At 34.6% G+C, this 17,689-nt stretch overlaps 3 protein-coding genes across 13 annotated transcripts; 1 reads left to right on the forward strand and 2 right to left on the reverse strand.

Moving 5' to 3' along the window:
• The first annotated feature begins 1,209 nt into the window (after positions 1 to 1,209).
• On the forward strand, positions 1,210 to 3,405 carry LOC142545533 (nascent polypeptide-associated complex subunit alpha-like protein). Its single transcript, XM_075652767.1, has 4 exons — positions 1,210 to 1,422; positions 2,057 to 2,129; positions 2,644 to 2,771; positions 2,887 to 3,405. The coding sequence occupies exons 1-4, from the start codon at positions 1,366 to 1,368 to the stop codon at positions 3,217 to 3,219; spliced, it is 591 nt and encodes a 196-aa protein (XP_075508882.1). The 5' UTR covers positions 1,210 to 1,365; the 3' UTR covers positions 3,220 to 3,405.
• A 614-nt stretch (positions 3,406 to 4,019) lies between these two features.
• On the reverse strand, positions 4,020 to 5,943 carry LOC142545534 (putative E3 ubiquitin-protein ligase RHC1A). 5 transcript variants are annotated; one of them, XM_075652769.1, is made up of 2 exons: positions 5,765 to 5,943; positions 4,020 to 5,083 (listed from the first exon to the last, which is right to left on the reverse strand). In XM_075652769.1, exon 2 carries the CDS (start codon positions 5,009 to 5,011, stop codon positions 4,130 to 4,132), a length of 882 nt encoding a protein of 293 aa, XP_075508884.1. In that variant the 5' UTR covers positions 5,012 to 5,083; positions 5,765 to 5,943; the 3' UTR covers positions 4,020 to 4,129. The 5 variants fall into 5 exon arrangements, with proteins under 5 accessions (XP_075508884.1, XP_075508887.1, XP_075508883.1 ...); XM_075652772.1 differs by having other exon boundaries at positions 4,020 to 5,035; positions 5,765 to 5,923; XM_075652768.1 differs by having other exon boundaries at positions 4,020 to 5,122; positions 5,765 to 5,922.
• Positions 5,944 to 8,548: 2,605 nt separating this feature from the next.
• Positions 8,549 to 17,417, reverse strand: LOC142545535 (putative methyltransferase At1g22800, mitochondrial). 7 transcript variants are annotated; one of them, XM_075652774.1, is made up of 17 exons: positions 17,183 to 17,417; positions 16,506 to 17,000; positions 16,267 to 16,431; positions 15,876 to 16,108; positions 15,515 to 15,750; positions 15,215 to 15,358; positions 13,861 to 14,624; positions 13,677 to 13,757; positions 13,169 to 13,247; positions 12,436 to 12,577; positions 12,264 to 12,333; positions 12,030 to 12,094; positions 11,868 to 11,946; positions 10,847 to 10,934; positions 9,192 to 9,256; positions 9,006 to 9,095; positions 8,549 to 8,724 (listed from the first exon to the last, which is right to left on the reverse strand). In XM_075652774.1, the coding sequence occupies exons 7-17, from the start codon at positions 13,984 to 13,986 to the stop codon at positions 8,551 to 8,553; spliced, it is 1,059 nt and encodes a 352-aa protein (XP_075508889.1). In that variant the 5' UTR covers positions 13,987 to 14,624; positions 15,215 to 15,358; positions 15,515 to 15,750; positions 15,876 to 16,108; positions 16,267 to 16,431; positions 16,506 to 17,000; positions 17,183 to 17,417; the 3' UTR covers positions 8,549 to 8,550. The 7 variants fall into 7 exon arrangements, with proteins under 7 accessions (XP_075508889.1, XP_075508891.1, XP_075508888.1 ...); XM_075652776.1 differs by having other exon boundaries at positions 15,876 to 16,119; XM_075652773.1 differs by lacking the exons at positions 16,267 to 16,431; positions 16,506 to 17,000; positions 17,183 to 17,417 and having other exon boundaries at positions 15,530 to 15,750; positions 15,876 to 16,096.
• Positions 17,418 to 17,689: the final 272 nt, after the last annotated feature.

Consider the following 17,689-nt stretch of genomic DNA (forward strand, 5'->3'; position numbering starts at 1 on the left):
TATCCAAATTGTTACAATGAGTTGATGACGTAGATTTGATAAATCTACTCAAATTTTTTAATCCGAATACAACATTCCTAAATGTTCTTGTATATGTATATGCTTTGGTATTTTATTGTGTAAGTATATTCACTGATGCATTCGTATAGCATGCACCCATATACACGTATGTCTATATAGCACAAGTGATTGGAATATGAATATCAGATGTAATAGGAATGAGGTATTTTACAAAAAAAATTGTTGATATTCAAACTAAATAATATATTTCAAAATGTTACTGCTTCTTTAACAGCGTTTTTATTACCAGCAAAATCTTTTTAAAAAAAAAAAAAGATTTAAAAAAAAAGATTTTCTAGCGACTTAAAAATCCATGATGTTATACCTAAGTATAGAAAAATAGAAGAAATTATTCCATTTTCTCCTGTATCTTAATCAAAGTCATATTGTCAAACATTAATCCGTCTGATATATGTGAGACGAGTCAACCTTACTGATATTCACGATAAAAAGTAATACTCTTAGCATAAAAAGTAATATTTTTCATGGATGACTCAAATAAGAGATTTGTCTCACAAAATACGATCCGTGAGATCGTTCATACAAGTTTTTGTCTAATGATAATCTTTGCTGGCCGCATCGAATGATAGTTGCTTGGGATTTTCACACAGAAAAATCCAATATTTAAAGTAGTATTGTCCCTTATTTTTTAGTATGAATGTAATATGAATAGTTTATATGAATTTATCCAAAATGATATTTATTAGCCATGCTGAATCGGCGAGTCCTCTGCGCCACCGAATGTTTCGGTATGCGAAGATGGCGTGAACTACGTGCGGATATTAATTTTAATTAGAGTAACGGTCTCATGATTTAAGACGGTCTCACGAATCTTTATCTGTAAGACGTATCAACCCTACCGATATTCACAATAAAAAATAATACTCTTAGCATAAAAAGTAATATTTTTCATGGATTACTCAAATAACAGATATGTCTCACAAAATATGACCTGTAGTACCGTCTCATACAAGTTTTTGCCTTTTAATTATATATGATTTTTAATTATGTGCATTTTATAAATTTTTTTTTTCAAATTATGTATAAGTTTTTATAACTATGTATTTAGATTTAATCATATTAGTTATATTTTAATTATTATGTCTTTTTAAATATCAAATTAAATTAAATAAAAAATTAAATTTCAACGCCGTCTCTATTTCTATTGAACATCCCTTGAAAAGCATTGTTACATGGACCCTATTTTACAGTGAATCGGCTGTAATTGCGTTGAGTTATTTACAGCTCACTCTCTCGCTAGGGTTTCATACTCAGACACCTCTCCTTCTTCTATCCTCTTCAATCATGACTCAATCTCAGGAAGAATTGTTGGCTGCCCATCTCGAGCAACACAAGATTGAGGTAAGCTCTCTCCCCCTCACGCGTGCTTGCGGACTCTATTTTTTGTCGGAGTTCGATTCGTGCTAGGGTCTTGAGTTTTCAATTTTTTGGCGGTGAAATGTGTTTTGTTTTCTTCGATATAGTTCGCTGAAGTAATTTGTTAATATTCTGTAGCTCGTCTTAGACTTTTTTTGGGGCTATAATTGATGCGAGTGTGGTATGAAATTCGCTGGTATATTCTGATTTCCGATCTAGGGTTTCTCTGAAAGCAAGAGTTTTATTTTAACCTTCTATCTAAAATTTGTGTTCGCTATTTTTTCGCATGCTTCTACCGTTTTGCTGCGTTGTGTATGATACAAATGTATCGACAGTCAGGCATAGTATGACAGCAAAATGCATTCTGCAGATTGATATAGATGAATTTACAATGATTTTTTGTCACGTCAAACATTGCTTTCCTACATGGATTTGTTAAAGTGGTCTATATACCTGATTATTTTTTCGCAATTTTCGATCATATAATGGTCCATATCCCTCTCGTGGTCATTGCTAGGATTTGATTTTCAGACAATAAAGCTTTATGTGCTTTAAATAATACAGAAGGAAAGTGTGCAATCAGAATTGGTTGTTCATTGGGTTCAACTGCTGTTTGCAGGATGAGGGGCCTTTAATCGAAGATGAAGATGATGACGAGGAAGATGATGAAGGGGATGAAGATGATGTAGAAGGTATATGGTCAACCTTGATTTTGATACTGTTGTTCGTGTGATTAAGATATTTGCTTACTGATCTACGTACTTTGTTGCTAATGTTTTAATCTTAATTTCGATGGACTCTTGAGTTATAGTTCTGGACATCCATTTATAGATATAAGCTCCATGTTATTGCTTTTCAGTATCAGATCTGATTTTGGAAATGACATTCAGCAGGTTCTAGTATCAATTTTAGTCGACAAAAAGTTATTATTGGAACAATACAACCTTCTTTGGTTTTGAACTTGCTAAATTTGTTAGTTTCTGTTTTACAAGTCACGGGTGAGTAAATGTTTTAAAGTTCTGGTTGACCATCATTACAGCTGGAGTCATAGTATTGCTAATTATTTAACAGTTAGTTTCAGATATATGATGTGGATCCCAAAAGAATTGCAGTCTGCTCAACTTTCACTTCTAATCTTGAAATCCTTTTGCATGTATTTGCATTAGCTTAAGCATATGTAAATGATGTATTCGTTTCTTTTTGTAGGACCAGAAGATGCTGGTGGTAAGTCGAAGCAGAGCCGTAGTGAGAAGAAGAGCCGCAAGGCAATGCTAAAGCTGGGAATGAAGTCTATTCCTGGTGTTAGCCGCGTCACTGTTAAGAAGAGCAAGAATGTTGGTTTCTCTGTCACTTCTTTTTTACAATTCCAGCCAATATTTAAATGGTCCTGCTTTGACCATAATGTAGCAATGTCACAGATCATTGAGTTTCTCCTACTGTTGGTTACAGATCTTATTTGTCATCTCAAAGCCAGATGTTTTCAAAAGCCCAAATTCGGACACATGTGTAATCTTTGGCGAGGCTAAAATCGAGGATTTAAGTTCACAGTTGCAGACTCAAGCCGCAGAGCAGTTCAAGGCTCCTAATATCAGCAATATGATACCTAAGAGTGAGCCAACAACTACATGTCAGGATGATGAGGATGTAGATGAAACTGGAGTAGAACCGAAGGACGTAGAGCTTGTGATGACTCAAGCTGGGGTTTCTAGAGCCAAAGCAGTGAAATCTCTCAAGGACGCAGATGGAGATATCGTCTCGGCCATTATGGAACTCACAAACTAGAGAGTGATTTGGCATTTGGTTTTTATACCTGTTCTAAAATGTCTACTTTAATTTGAATATCCCCGAATTTTTAGTTCCGATGTTTGTGTTCTGTTCTTTTCTTACAAGGTCATGTGCTCTGAATCGGTGTTTTCTAGTTCGACATTTTCGGACATTTTATTGATTTTGTACTTTGTATTTTGTTCATGATGCCTGTGTTTCTTTACCCGTTACCCGATAGAAGAATATTTCCATACACTACTTTATACAATTTACAGAGTTTAAACTGCCCCAAAGCAGCAATGGAAAAGGTTTGTGACTGATGCCAGCGACTGAGAACACCACGTAGTGGCGTGAACTTCTTCGAATGGCGGAGACAAAAAGACATCAAGGAGGCTAATATTAAAAATATTTGGTTTTTATTTTGTAATCTGTGATGATTCTTTTAAGCTTCCAAGTTCCAGCGTAAAAGATTATGCACGTGGAAACATCGTCTTACCTTAACCAGTCAACGATATCTTCACTCGTTCCATTTATTATGTCAAGTTCGAGATATACAACTCGTAATATTCCTGAAAACGGGCATTTGTAAATTACGACATTTTGCTAGCAACGGAGCTATTTTATTCCTTAAAGAAAAAAATTTGTTTTCCCATATAATTTTACCACTGGTCTGTTTCACTCTCTTAAATACATGCAATCATCCGAAACTGAATTCTTGGATCCACGCAGGGCATTTCGCCATGAAATTTTGAACCTCTTAACACAGAAAATACTATTCAGAAACAGTTATATATTTAAACAAATTTAAGAAGGTAAAAAACACCGGCAAACATCTTGTTCACTACACATTATTATTTGTTCAACAAAGGAACATTATAGTCACAAAAGAATTTAAGAACACAGCAAGGATGCTTTTAATCAAGAAACATCAATATTCGAAAGGCCAATCAGAGTACCCTGTATGGTTGTCATCTTGATGATATGGAACTGGACTTGGTTCAGCCGTTTCATTTAGGCGCGAATTGGCACGCGACGAACCAAATGGCCACAAGAAAGACCAATGCCTTCCCCTTCCTCGATTGGCACTTCGGTCATCTCTGCTGCTAGAACCCTGGCTCCTGCTTCTGTTATGCGAGCTCGAGTTTCGACCATTAAGCTCCTGGCGACAAACAGGGCAAGAACTGCGTTGTTCTAACCATGGCACAATACAATCTGGGTGATATATATGTTTGCAGGGAAGTTTTCTTGCCTGACAACCCAGTTCAAATGTCTCTTTACAAACGGCACACATTGAATCTGAACGAACATGCTTTTTTGAAATCTTGACTGTTGGTAAGGCCGCGATCACAGAGCTTGAAGCTGGGGGAGGGGGACGTTGATAATCTTGTGTGACATGTTCTAAATATTCGTCCACTCCCGGTCCAATATAGTAATCGCCTCCATTGTCTCGTCTGAATCCAATAGCTTCGTTAAGAAACTCCAGAACTCCACCACTGCCAGGCATTCTGACTGGCATGTCACCGCTGAAAACTAGGACCGTGTTCCATGGAGTAGCATTTCGAGAGCCCCTATCAGTTATCCCTCGGATATTAGATATGCTGCCTCTCACAGACATCTGCTGCCTGAGAAAATTCGAGATGGTTTCCAAGAATCTTGGTCTTTGGGTGTGTTCTTCAGCAGACATGCTTAATGTGTCATCAAGTTCTTGAATAAAACCTCCATTACAGTTGGGACACGCAACCATTTGTCTTCCCAGGGTCACTGGTTCCCCACAACTATGACACCAATGGGTTGCCCTCTCACTTGACATCTTCACCCACTTCAGCCCTTTTCTCTATTACATCAAAATTTACCCGGAAAATTTACGTCCAGCGAATGCAAACTGTAATTTCACGAGGCAGAACACAAACTATAACTAATGCTGACAAACAAAGGAAGTAGATAAGAGAAGAATCATCAAGAAACCATTAATCTAAGTCATTTGCTTAAAATATCCGAGTATTGCAATAATAAGAATATCACTTTAAATCAAAATAAGGAAAATAAATAATTCCTTAAATAAAGTCGTCCATACAGAAACATCATCACCACTCTTAAACAATGCCGAGTATACAAATATATTAAAAAACGAGTGTGGATTTCCAAATGAAATATCCATTAACTCATTAAAAAAAGGCATAGTAATGTAAAATTCAAGCCCGAATTTACTTACAACAAAACATAAACAAAATAGCAGTCCCAATTATCACTAATTGAGGGTAAAAAATAAAGCCTGGATTCTGCAGAATGATTAACATATAATACAATCATTAAACTTCAGACAATTTCACAGTTAACACAACATAATTGTTGGCTCTAAAAAAAATCATCATCCAAATTAAATCTATAGATCAGGTCAAAGAATCAACCTTTTCTCCCACACAATTAATAACCCATGTTAACAGAATCAAAAAATCTGCATTCCTGAAGGACTGAACTTACAGTGATGCAACAGCGATTATTGAAAAGGGTGAACGATATTTAGCAAGAAAAATTGAAAATGGATGAGCAAGAATGTACACACCTTTGATCCAGTGGATAAAAAATGAAATAGCAAGAGAATAGAGGAAACCCAAATGGAAAAAAAGTTAACAATACAGTGGTTAAAAAAATATGCAAACAGAGAAAAAGCTAGTAATTGATGAAATTGGAGGACTCGTAGCCAAGATTACTAGCGTGTGCGTTTTTACAGTGCTTTATAGTTAAAATAAGCAAAGGTACAGTGTAATAAGTCATAAGAGGTCTGTGCTGTCCTTATCTGTCAATTTTTATTGGAACAAAGGAGGAAGATTAATAAGATAGATTAGTTATTAATTCCTTACATTTTTTTATTAATCTTTTAATTTCATTTTGGACTATCGATGCTTATTGTAACGATAATAGACTATTCTGATCAGAGTTCTCTCTGGTCTATGGGATTTCTCCATAAAATTTTCTCATGTGTCATATGATATCATCATATTTAGAAAATGAATTTTTTTCGCCTTCTCCAACACTTATAAAACCAATAAGATAGAAGACACCAAAATGAGTCCATTTAGAGGTGAAAGCTCCAAAGAGAACTCGAGATCGCGGATGGCCATGACAGTTATAATGCTAATGTAAAAAATTCATAAAATAATTTATCAAGAGCATATCTCTTATGAAACGATCTTACAAATTTATATCACTGAGACAGGTCGACCTGATCCATATTTACCATGAAAAATAATATTTTTTCACGAGTTATATTGGGTTAGATATCCGTCTCAAAAGATTGACGTGTTAGATTCACGAGAATTTTTGTGTTTTTATCAAAAAAAACCTTTAATTTTATTTTTAAAAAACAATGTTATAAGTATTCATTCATATTTCTCATTGTTGCTAATTAAAGAAACTGATTTCATTTTTATTTACAATAAAAAGTTCAGAAAATTTGTGTCAAAATACATATAAAAACGAAATATGGTTTGATTTCCAAATTTTAAATTAGAAATATAAATTAAGGTCAAATAGAAATAATAATTATTTTAATGAATGTTTTTATAAATTTTATTGTCATGTGTTTTTTTATATTCAGGGATATTGATGAATTTTATTATTATTCTTTGAGTAACTAAAAGCTAAAGAAACTTATTGTAGAATTAAGGACAATTAACTAACTTATTTAAAAAAAAACGAAAACTATCAATACGAAAATCATAGTTAACTAATATTGCAAAAATAAAATAAAGGTGGTGTTTGTTTAACACAATGTAATTAATATTTTTATTATTTAATTACATAAAACTAATCCAATCGATTGCAAAAATTTATTTCAGTTCATTGGCTAACGTTTTGCATTATCACCCATCGAATTTATTTCATTTTCATGAACTATAATTAAGGTAAAATAAATTATCAATTATGGAAAAATTCTTAACTTCAAAACCATAAAATGCACAAAAATTCCTTTCCCAAGTTGTAGGGAAAAAAGACTAAATTGTTTTAAATCTATTACACACACATATCTTTTCAAGAGTAATCTAAATTAGAAATTGTTTGTTTGATTTGTCAAATGTAAGCGTTGAAAAGAACCTATGGATGAAAATTAGTTTATACATTTTAAGATTTGCTTCTTTATCTCATTAAATTTATTACACGTACATAAATTTGAAAGGTCCTTTTCATATGGAAATTACAAAAAACACCTCACACCATCGATTTAAAGCGGATTCTTTGTTGGGAAATGTGATCCCCATATGGGATGATGATTTAAATAAGTATTTGTTATGTTTTAAAAAAAATTAGAATTTGTTCCTGAGAGTGCATGTGAGTACGAACTCTGTCAGTCTATTAATTACTGCTCTTAGTTAATTTTTTTATATAAAAAATAACTTACTATATTTATAATGATAAAAATTAGTATACATTCTTACCGTCTATATTTTGTGAAGCAGATATCTTATTTAGGTCATTCATACAAAATTATTATTTTTTATACTAAGAGTATTACTTTTTATATTGAATATCGGTAGGGTTGACTCGTCTCACAGATAAAGATTCGTAAGATTGTATCACAAAAGACCTACTCATTTATAAATTAAATTATATCCCTCAATCCAAATTATGTAATCTATTTTTATTTTTCGTCGTCTCATATATATAATTCATTTTTCATATTTAATAAACTCGTTTACTGATATAAACTTATTTAATGTGTTTTGCTGTATTCAATTTCATTTTCCAATATCATTAAATTAGAGATTATTTGGAAATTTATGTATGTAATTTGTTTTTCAAAAACATTTTTAATTTATGTGAAAAAATAAAGTGAATTGTATAATTGAGGCGGAAGGAATATATTCCAATATAACTAAAATTTTAATGATTTAAATGGTATTTTTGAAAATACTTATATCCATAGAAAAAGATATTTCGGACAATATACATTTTTATAAAAAGAAAAAATTAGACTTTTAATGTATAGATGCCATCAAAAAATAATTTGCCTTGACATCTTCGTTTTATCTATTTACTGATTTGCTATCTGAATCGAAGGATTGCTATAAAAAAAAATATCTAGACTTTTGACGTTTAGATGCTAAAAAAAATTTGTCCTATATTAATTATTTGACCATGATGAAGCTCGAGATAGTATAGAAATTTCAATCTGTTTACACTGTTTGATGCACATTAAATTATTATACATCATTATTTCATCCCATGTTTTGCTTAAGTTTAAGAAATGAATAAAACCATACATCAATTTATTACCTAATATCGATTTATCATATGTATCTTATGCATGATTCTTAATGTCGACTAACACATTATACCGTGCCTTAAATATTAAAAGCAAATTAGAAACTCTTGGTTTGAAAACTTTATAATATTACAATTTTTTTTAAGAACATGAACTTGCTTACAAATCACAGCGAACCCGTTGAAGGATATTGTGGCGGACCCTCTCCTCTTTGGTTTCTGTTGGGAAGAGTGTTCCCTCCACCCTGTCATGTACATCACCTACAAAATGGAAACACATTCAGTGTATAAGAATGAACACACCTGCTCATAATCTGAGCCAGGTTATTAATCCAAACCCATCTGATTAGCAGTTGGGATGATGAGAAGTGAAAAAATCACGGGGAGGGAAAGCCATTATCAAAAGTAGGCAAAAACGATGTTTCACAAAAAGTGGTGGTTAGCACAATAACATCCTCACGGTGCATACAACCCAAATGAATTTGACTGGTATCTGGAAAATCATCGGCAAAATTCCGAAATAGGCTGTTCAAAAACTTAACCTGGAACGTCGCCGGGATGGAACCATCATCAGCAGCAAACATTGACTCATATACAGCAGCCGCCGCCAGAGCCGTTTCTCTCTTCAATACCTGATTCCATTTTCAGATGACTTTTTGTGAAGTGGAGGAGGAAAGGAAAATAAAAGAATACCCAAAAAACAAATGAAACAGAAAGAAAGGTCTTACTTCGCTTCTTTGTAATAAAGCATTAGTTTCACCCATAGAACGAAGATGCTCTATCAACTCCAGAGCTGCCTTGAGGAAAAAGATCACGCATCACATTCAAACAAAGAAAAGACATGCTGCACACTAAAAAATAAATCCCATCATTGTATTATATTCTTTTGCGTTCAGTGCGATAATCAGAAGACGAAAAGATTGCCATACTACAATCTCAGAAAAATATATCCAAGTATGTAACTAATACAAATGACATAATTGTCCTTTCAATTCAACTAAGCAAGAAGCAACCATGTCAAATATGATCTGCTCTAGCAATAATAGAAAGGGGGTGGCAGGAGCCACGAGGTAACATCAGAGGTTGAATGGGTCAACCAATACAAATACAGGTGGGATAAAATTTGACTTGAGTACGCATTAACGCCACCTCAACCATTCACCTTCTGTTGAAACGAATTATATCCTCATTTATAATCCACTGACATTCACATTGAAATTTTACCATAATTTCCATAATTTCCACTCGATGTGCAGACTTCCTTTTCTTGTATAGTTGATAAAATTTTACGCCTTTTGTAGGTCATTATTTTCCTCTTTCTAGCAGAATATAATTAGAAGTAGACCACAAATAAATAATGACAATCATAAGGAGAACAAATGAAAATTGGTGGGTAAAAGAAACAAAAATCTACACTAACAGAATTATAAACGTTACCACATAAGCACCAAACAGAGAGTTAGTACTAAATGAGTCATAAGGTAGAAAAGGCTCACAAAACTATGTTTAGTTCAAACATGAAGAAAATATCGAGTACAATGAAAACACAAGGCATAAAAACACATAAAGGAATGTGTGAGTACAGAAGCAAAAGTGAGTTAATGAATCAGGACTTCAGATCAAAACAGAGGGAAAATGATGGGATCAGGTAGAACAGCTGAAGAAGAACAAAGAACGGAGATGGAGAGGATAGATGCAAAATCCACAGGTATATACAGTTCTTTAAGGAGAAATTACAAAGACCTAACCCACATGTTAAATTATAAATCAGCGCCAAACTATATAAAGAAGCAGCACCATGATGAATCATACAGATGCAAGACAAGGAAATAATTCTCATCATGACCTGAACTCTTCTTGTAGTTGAAGAAGTGATCTAGCTAAGAAAAAAGGCTAGCTAAAAAGTTGCTCCCACCTAAAAAGTTGCTCCAGTGTTTTCAAAGAGAAATGTTGGAAAACCTTTTGGCATTGAACCTCAAACTTCATGCATGACGTTGCTAACTTAAAACAGACTGACCATGCTAGTCAAGTTTCCAACATCTGAGGAATGTCTAAGTGTGCTAACAACAGCTGCGTCGGATTAACAGAAGCTACAACAATCAGATGAATTTCAATTGACCTGCTTTAAATCATTGTGAATTAGAAGCACCGAGAGCTTAAACTAATAAAATATTTAATTATATCTAAATTCCTCCAATATGCAGCGGAGATTCAGTAGAATTTAAGGAGCAACAACAGACAAGAAAACTGAGGTTGCAAAACCTTCTGTAAGTTTTCTACATCAATTGGAACTTGACCATATAATTTGTACAATCAACAAAATTTTATGATAGCCTTTGAATTTGAAGCTTTGAATCAGAACACATCAAGTTTAATAACTCACCACTGTTATATCTCACAGTGTACTCATCAACATCAACACCAGGAAGAGTAAAGCCCGCCCTAGTCAAGAGATTCCCAGCATCACGCACCTATAAGAGATATCAACCATTTAGTAAACTTTAGAGTGCAGAAGCGGGACAAAACACAACAAAATGTCACTGAAATAATATTTTACTATAGCAAGAAACCATTATGAAAAACAACAATCATAATTATCATAAAGAAATAAATTGTTCATGAACAGCATGATCAAAGGTCAACTTATTATTTACTTAATAAGCAAGCCAACACCGACTATGAAACGAAACATATGTGCATGCCAATTAAACTAATAGACGTGCATTCATATTGCTTTAGTAAATATTTATAGATAGTCAAAAGAAACATTTCCAAAATATATTCCTTATGAAATTCTCGGCCTTGTGGGACCATATTTCTGTGAAGTTGTCAATCATAAAAAAATAAAGGGATGGCTGGGAGGTATGACACTAGAGTAATAAAGTGGTCTAGCATATAAAACATTGCTTGTCTGACCGTAAGAACATCCATTATCCTAATATAAGAAAATCAACTCAAACCAAATACAGCCCTCAAGAATTGGTAGACATAAGTAGAGTGCATGCTTTCCTAGTGCTTCAATTTTGTGCTACGCACCGTGCACAAACCATTAAATTTAAGGATCATGGCCGCTTCTCGAAATTAAAGATTATATCTATTTTGGATCCAATTATCTTCAGATTGGCAAAGGTTCAACCTGCAGGCGGTAGCCTTATTGACCGACTAGAGAAAATGAGATGGATGCCAGAATGAGATCGGTATAGTCAACTGCCTGTAGCTTGTACCTCGGATATAGAATGGATTGGTTATCATTTGTCAATCAATCAAACAAATAAAAATTTAATTTCATCTGCTCAAATAGGAGTTGAATCATTTGTAACACATGTCCAGATAAAAACAGCAACAATTTCGAAATATTTTCAAGAGAACAATGTTAACGGCACACAGTACAGTTAAGAACATACTTGTGCCAAAGGCGATAACCGTGGACTAATGCCTCCTTCACGTTCCATTTGCGAAATAGTGCACGCTATTCTCAACTCCCTAGAGAAATGACAAGTAACACAGTTAGACCTCTCACACATCGCAAAAAGTAGAAATACAGCACAAAAATTCAAAGATATGACCTCAATGTTTCCCCACCAAGAATAGCAGCCAAAAATAGTCCATCAGGCTTCAGTGCCAATCTACTCTGCCATAAGTAAAAAATTGAAAAGATGTCTTTGTCAATGCAAATATAGTAAAACACTCTATTTGAGATTAAAAAGGGTAATAGGCAAGCAGATTGGAAAGTGAATAATCAAGACATAATAAAAGGCATTGGAAACACTCGATGATATAAAATATAAGAAACAAGAAACCTGAATCATTGCTCCAGGAAGATCATTTGTCCAATGAAGTCCCAAGCTACTGATAACCAGGTCCAGAGAGCTGCACAAACAGGGGAAAATCGAGTAGAACAAATATTAGTTTTTTCTAAAATAAAGTTCTTAAGGCCAGAAAGTTGAAGGACACTGTTCCTATTATGCATACCCTTCCTTCACAGGCAAAAACTCTTCTTCAGCAACAATGAACGAGGTCTCAATATTTTTGTTCGACAATTCTTGTTCACTCTTTTTACACAATTTCACCATGTCATGTGAAGCATCCATCATTATTAGCTTTTTGATACCGCCTAAAAGGATAAAAAACACTGCGAACTGAGAAAGCAAATTTTAAGAGAAAGATACACACGTATGAGAAGGCGGCGTATGCAATCAACTGAATGATTTTTCAAAGCAGCATTATAGCATAAATCTTCTAAAAAAATTCAACCATAGACCATATACGTGCACTTGATGAGATCTCATGTTATGCATGCATTCTTTCACCTAAAAAATAAAGTTCTATAAAACATTACCAAGAAAAAGTGAAGGTCAAACTAGCATCCTCGTTTCCATATTCTAATTGAATTTTCTTTCCAGTTATAAATATTACTTATACCAGTGTTTGTCGGTTCTAGTTATTATATGTTGCAAAAGCACACATCATTTTTTTTCAAATCATCCATCTGCAACATCGACAGCGTATTGCATATTTGTAGCTACACTGAACTGCTATACAGAAGAAAAACAAATAAATTTATCCCCACCGATGTCAACACATTAGAATCTTGGTAATGATAAATTTCAGATTTACAAATTTTATAAATACCAATGTCCGAGCAAATCATACCCAGGGGCCAGGATTAACAGATAGATTGAGGGCAACAAATGTTAACGCTCACCACGACCAGGCAACAGACGCATAATTGCTTCCAAGGAACTCCCCATACATAATGTTGTGGGAAATGTTCTCTTACAATCCTACATAACAGAATTACGTCATATTCAACAAAAAGAGGCGAAACACATTTATTATAATTTCAGAAAACCATTGAAGGCAAGCAGAAATGACATCCAGGAACCATTTGCCTCTCAAAAAAGAAAATCGTTCACAGCAAAACTTCAAAACTTACACATGTTCTACAACCCATGGGCTAAAGTCCAAAGTACTGGGAGGAGAATTAGTTGTTTGCTTTTATAGAGATAAGCAATGACAACTAAATCAACTGCTTTCTTAGATGCTAAAACCAAAAGCCAAAGGAGGTTAAACTAGTCTTTTCTCGCCACGATAGGACTAGCAATCAGGCATTCTTTATGGGGTAATAATGATGATCGGAGCTCCAAAATTAACACAAACAAAATATATGTAAAATGCAATCACGAACAAATATCAAAAGAAAAAAAATCTACATCCAAACGATCCAGCAGATTTTCGGCTACGACATCCAGTAAAGAATCGTTCGGACTCATCAACCACGCAGCCCTATCCCTCTGTAAACGACAATCATTAATCTCAATAAATAAAATCCACAAAAAAACTGGAAAAATAGAAAAACAAAATGCATCAACTCCACGTTAACGTGGATGAATTAACTTGTTTGCGCTTGAGATTACGGTCAAAAATTTTGACTCTGGAAACTTGTTCCGTGCAGTAGAATCTACAGCTTCGCCTCAGAAACCTGCACGGGATTCTCCGGCAAAGCTCGCCGACAACTCTCATTTTCCGACCAAATTCTAAAACAATGTTCGAAGCTTAAAATCAGGATACAGTCCGGAAGTGTGCTCGTACAACTAGATTATTGGGCTCGTTGAAGTTTAAAGTGGCCCATTATAAAAGCCCATATGATATGTTGGTTAGCAGCCTAATCTGGTGAGACTTTTTCTTTATAGGAGAGCCGTACATTCTACTTTGTTTCACATAGTTCAAAAATTAACATTTGTACGAATTTTACAATTTTTAACCTTTATTTGACATTTTTTCCTAAATGTGGAGATGTCATTAAAAAATTTAAGAATAACATCAGTAACCTTATATTTAAAAAAAATTCCAATATCTTATTATATTTTTGAAAAAATTTAACAGCTTATTTTTGCCACAGCAACTTACATGTGAGGAACAAAATCTAATTATTTCAATCTAATAACATTGAGCATACTGGGTGAATTTTACAAGGCGTCGATAGTCGAACAAGGTATTTAGCTAATGTTCAGAGTCGCCAGAAAGTAGAAGCGAGAGGAAATCAGCCCTCGTTCAAAGTAAACCCTTTTCCACGTCAGTGTCTCGATAATTGAGTACTTTCTTTTTCTTCCACCTCTTGGTTTTGAACGAAATTGCTAATCCGACTCTTCAAATTTTCCCTGAAAACAGATGCAAAAGATTTGTGCAAGTAACCATTAGAAGTAAAATGAGCCGCTTCTGGTCAAAAGTGTTGGGACCCGGACGCTAATTCATTCCTTAATCGTCTTTAGGAATAATTCAAACACCCTCTTGAAGCTTTTCTCCGTTCATTTCTCTATCATATGAAGAAATGAATTGTCTAAATGTATATATATATCTCGTGCATGCCCAAGCCAAGTGGCTTATTTTTCCAATTGCACGTCTCGCGCTCGGGCGGACATAAAGTTCCGCCCGGGCGCGAAACTCTCGGCCCACGCCCATTAAACAATCGCGCTCGGGCGGACATAAAGTTCCGCCCGGGCGCGATATGTTCAGCTTCCTTCCCTTAAACATGGGCGCTCGGGCGGACAAACACTTCCGCCCGGGCGTTACACCTTCGGCCCAATTTTTATGCTTTCATGTACTTAGTCCAAATCTTATCTCGGAATGGCCCGGCTATAATCACATCAATTCATAATCAATAAATCATCTCAGATTACAATAGTCAAATTCTTGGGCATTACAAAAAGGGACGCCAAGTTGAAATCATTGTTAAGCAACCGAAACTTACAGGCATATAGATATGGCAACCAGATTTTTCATGGTTATCCCACACGTGTTTGCAAGTAAATTTCTTGCAACAAGCAAGAATGCTGCAGGTATGTGGTTTAAGTTCCAAGTGAACAGCTTTGATGTGCTGATTCCGATTTGATGGCTGTACATGAGAAGACACCACGACAGAATATCCAACAATTAGGCAAGTGAAAAATAGCAAGTTCTACAAGGGCAATCAACTAACTGTTCCTGTAAATGAGAAGCCAGTCTACGGAGCTTATATTCAAAAATGGTTTTTTGATGGGAGGGAGCTTACATTTGAAAATATAACCCGACATCTCTTGAGACCACGCTTGAACGTATATGAGGAAACCCCGGTTCTATGCATCTGGATATGATGCTTAATGTTTTTCTTCAGTTGTTTGATCCCACATTCACCACAAACAACATACTGACGACAAGATCTAACATGCTCTTTGAGGCACTGCTTGTTAGTGAAATATTTCATGCAGCCTGGTTCTGAACATAATGCTTCCACCGAATCCAACTTTACTACATCATCAGCCAAGAATTTCACAAGGGAACAATCAGTGAATACCTCAAAAAAAACAAAAAAATTTCCAGGGTGTCACTAAAATATAACTTATGGAGGATTTCGCAGAAAAAAAAAAACTCACCATGTGAGTCCTCCTGTTTCAGCAATTTAGATGGATATTTAAACACTTTTCCACACCCAGGTTCTGCACAGACATATTCCTTAGGCTTCTCGTAGGCATGTTTGCTGTGAAACTCTTTGATGTGCCGATTCATATCATCCTGAAACGTTAACTTCTGGTCACAGTCCTCAACTGGGTATTCAAGTAACGTCCCTTGATGCTGTAACATATGTCTGTTCAAGTGGTCTTTCCTTCTGCAGGTGGACTGGAAATCTTTAAGTGCCCATTTAAGGCCTCTGTAACATAACGTACAATATGCTACGAGAGAAAAAGGGAAAAAATGTTTTCACATGGATTCCATATCTAAAGAAACCAAATATCAATTCCAGAAGTTAAAATAAAATCCCCAAACCTTGCCGTCACTGAGGCTCACTTGATGGAGCTTCTCAGGTGGTCCCCACCTGGTACTGATCCATTCAAGGTAATGTTGCTGCCTCGTGCATTTTGGAATTCTCAGTGTGGGATCCAATGCACACGTACAACCAAAAACCAACACGCTTTATTATCATTCTTCAATCTGCAATGTTTCATAATCACAATAGGCTTAGTTAAAAAAAATTAGTAAAAAAAGGCAAAAATGAGGAAACCGACCTTGTTCATATGATCAGAAAAAACTGTATTCAACTAGAGGCTGATAAGTCACTCTTTTTCTACAATCACTAGCGTAACATATTAATTTTAAATCAAACTAATATATAATTGTCATAATCCAATTCTAAAATGTTCACCGGTAATTGTTGTTCTAGCTCCAAGACAAGCATTACACCTTGCAAACAATACCATAATTCTCCATCTCTTCAAATTTATAATTTTCGGTTCTAAGGCACCAAAATCTGATCATAGCCATCTTCGAAACAAATAAGACACTTTCGAAACAATACATCAAACAGCGAGAAATGGTTAAAAACCAGTAGCGAAAGAAATAAATAAACAAAAAAATTGAAACAGATAACAACCTCGAGAGAATGGCTTTGCATAAGTTGTTTCAGATGAGCAGGCTTCCCGAAACTAGCCCCGCGTATTCGCAAGTATTCTGTTTCTCCTTATTCGCTTTTTCTTTGTTTCTTCAGTTTCCTTAATATCCTCCTGCAATCACCAATTCTTCTTCACACAAAAACCCACTCTCAAAAAAACATGTACATAACAATTCCGACATATAACCAAAACCGTGAAAACGGTCTTGCGATCATCGCAGCACACCGAAAATCATCCAAGCACAACGATTACAGGATTTTATAATCGAAATTCGAAATAAAATTCAATCGCACCTTGTGATGAGCGAGAATATGTGATGAAATCAATGATTTCTTGGATCGGCAAAGCCCAAAAAAGTCGCAATAATAATACCTAATATCCCTCAAAATCGGCCCTCGGGCTTCCTCTCCGTCTTTCTCCATTCTCTTAAATTAAAACTGAACAATCTTATACGATACATTCGCATCAATACAGGCACGACGTTGAATAAGTGAAAACCCTAGATATTTTGCGCGGCACTAAGCCTCTGAAACGTCGTTGGGTTTATATAGGCAAATTTCAAGGGTTTTTATGTCATTGCGTAGCAGAAACTTCTTTTTCGGTGGTATTTATGTCATTTCATAATCATCTTACTTATAAAACTAAAAGTTGATATATTAAAATCTTGTATATCAAATTATACTTTAAAATAATAAAAACTCCTGTAAAACAGTTTTATATATCAGTTTTATCAAAAAAAAAATATTTTATTTAGAAAACTCGTGAAAAATATTACTTTAACTATGAACATTGTTGATCGT

Source organism: Primulina tabacum, chromosome 5 (assembly GCF_025594145.1).
Source record: "Primulina tabacum isolate GXHZ01 chromosome 5, ASM2559414v2, whole genome shotgun sequence".
Taxonomy (NCBI): Eukaryota; Viridiplantae; Streptophyta; class Magnoliopsida; order Lamiales; family Gesneriaceae; genus Primulina; species Primulina tabacum.

What these genes read in the sequence shown, in the direction of transcription:
- LOC142545534 (XM_075652769.1), bottom strand. Translation starts at nt 5,011, where the DNA reads ATGTCAAGTGAGAGGGCAACCCATTGGTGTCATAGTTGTGGGGAACCA.
- LOC142545535 (XM_075652774.1), bottom strand. Translation starts at nt 13,986, where the DNA reads ATGAGAGTTGTCGGCGAGCTTTGCCGGAGAATCCCGTGCAGGTTTCTG. An exon ending in TTTTTGCCTGTGAAGGAAGG is followed by an intron (nt 12,334 to 12,435) that starts GTATGCATAATA and finishes CTGTTTGTGCAG; the next exon opens with CTCTCTGGACCTGGTTATCA. An exon ending in CTTGGTGGGGAAACATTGAG is followed by an intron (nt 11,947 to 12,029) that starts GTCATATCTTTG and finishes TCATTTCTCTAG; the next exon opens with GGAGTTGAGAATAGCGTGCA.
- LOC142545533 (XM_075652767.1), top strand. Translation starts at nt 1,366, where the DNA reads ATGACTCAATCTCAGGAAGAATTGTTGGCTGCCCATCTCGAGCAACAC. An exon ending in GGATGAAGATGATGTAGAAG is followed by an intron (nt 2,130 to 2,643) that starts GTATATGGTCAA and finishes TTCTTTTTGTAG; the next exon opens with GACCAGAAGATGCTGGTGGT. An exon ending in CTGTTAAGAAGAGCAAGAAT is followed by an intron (nt 2,772 to 2,886) that starts GTTGGTTTCTCT and finishes TGTTGGTTACAG; the next exon opens with ATCTTATTTGTCATCTCAAA.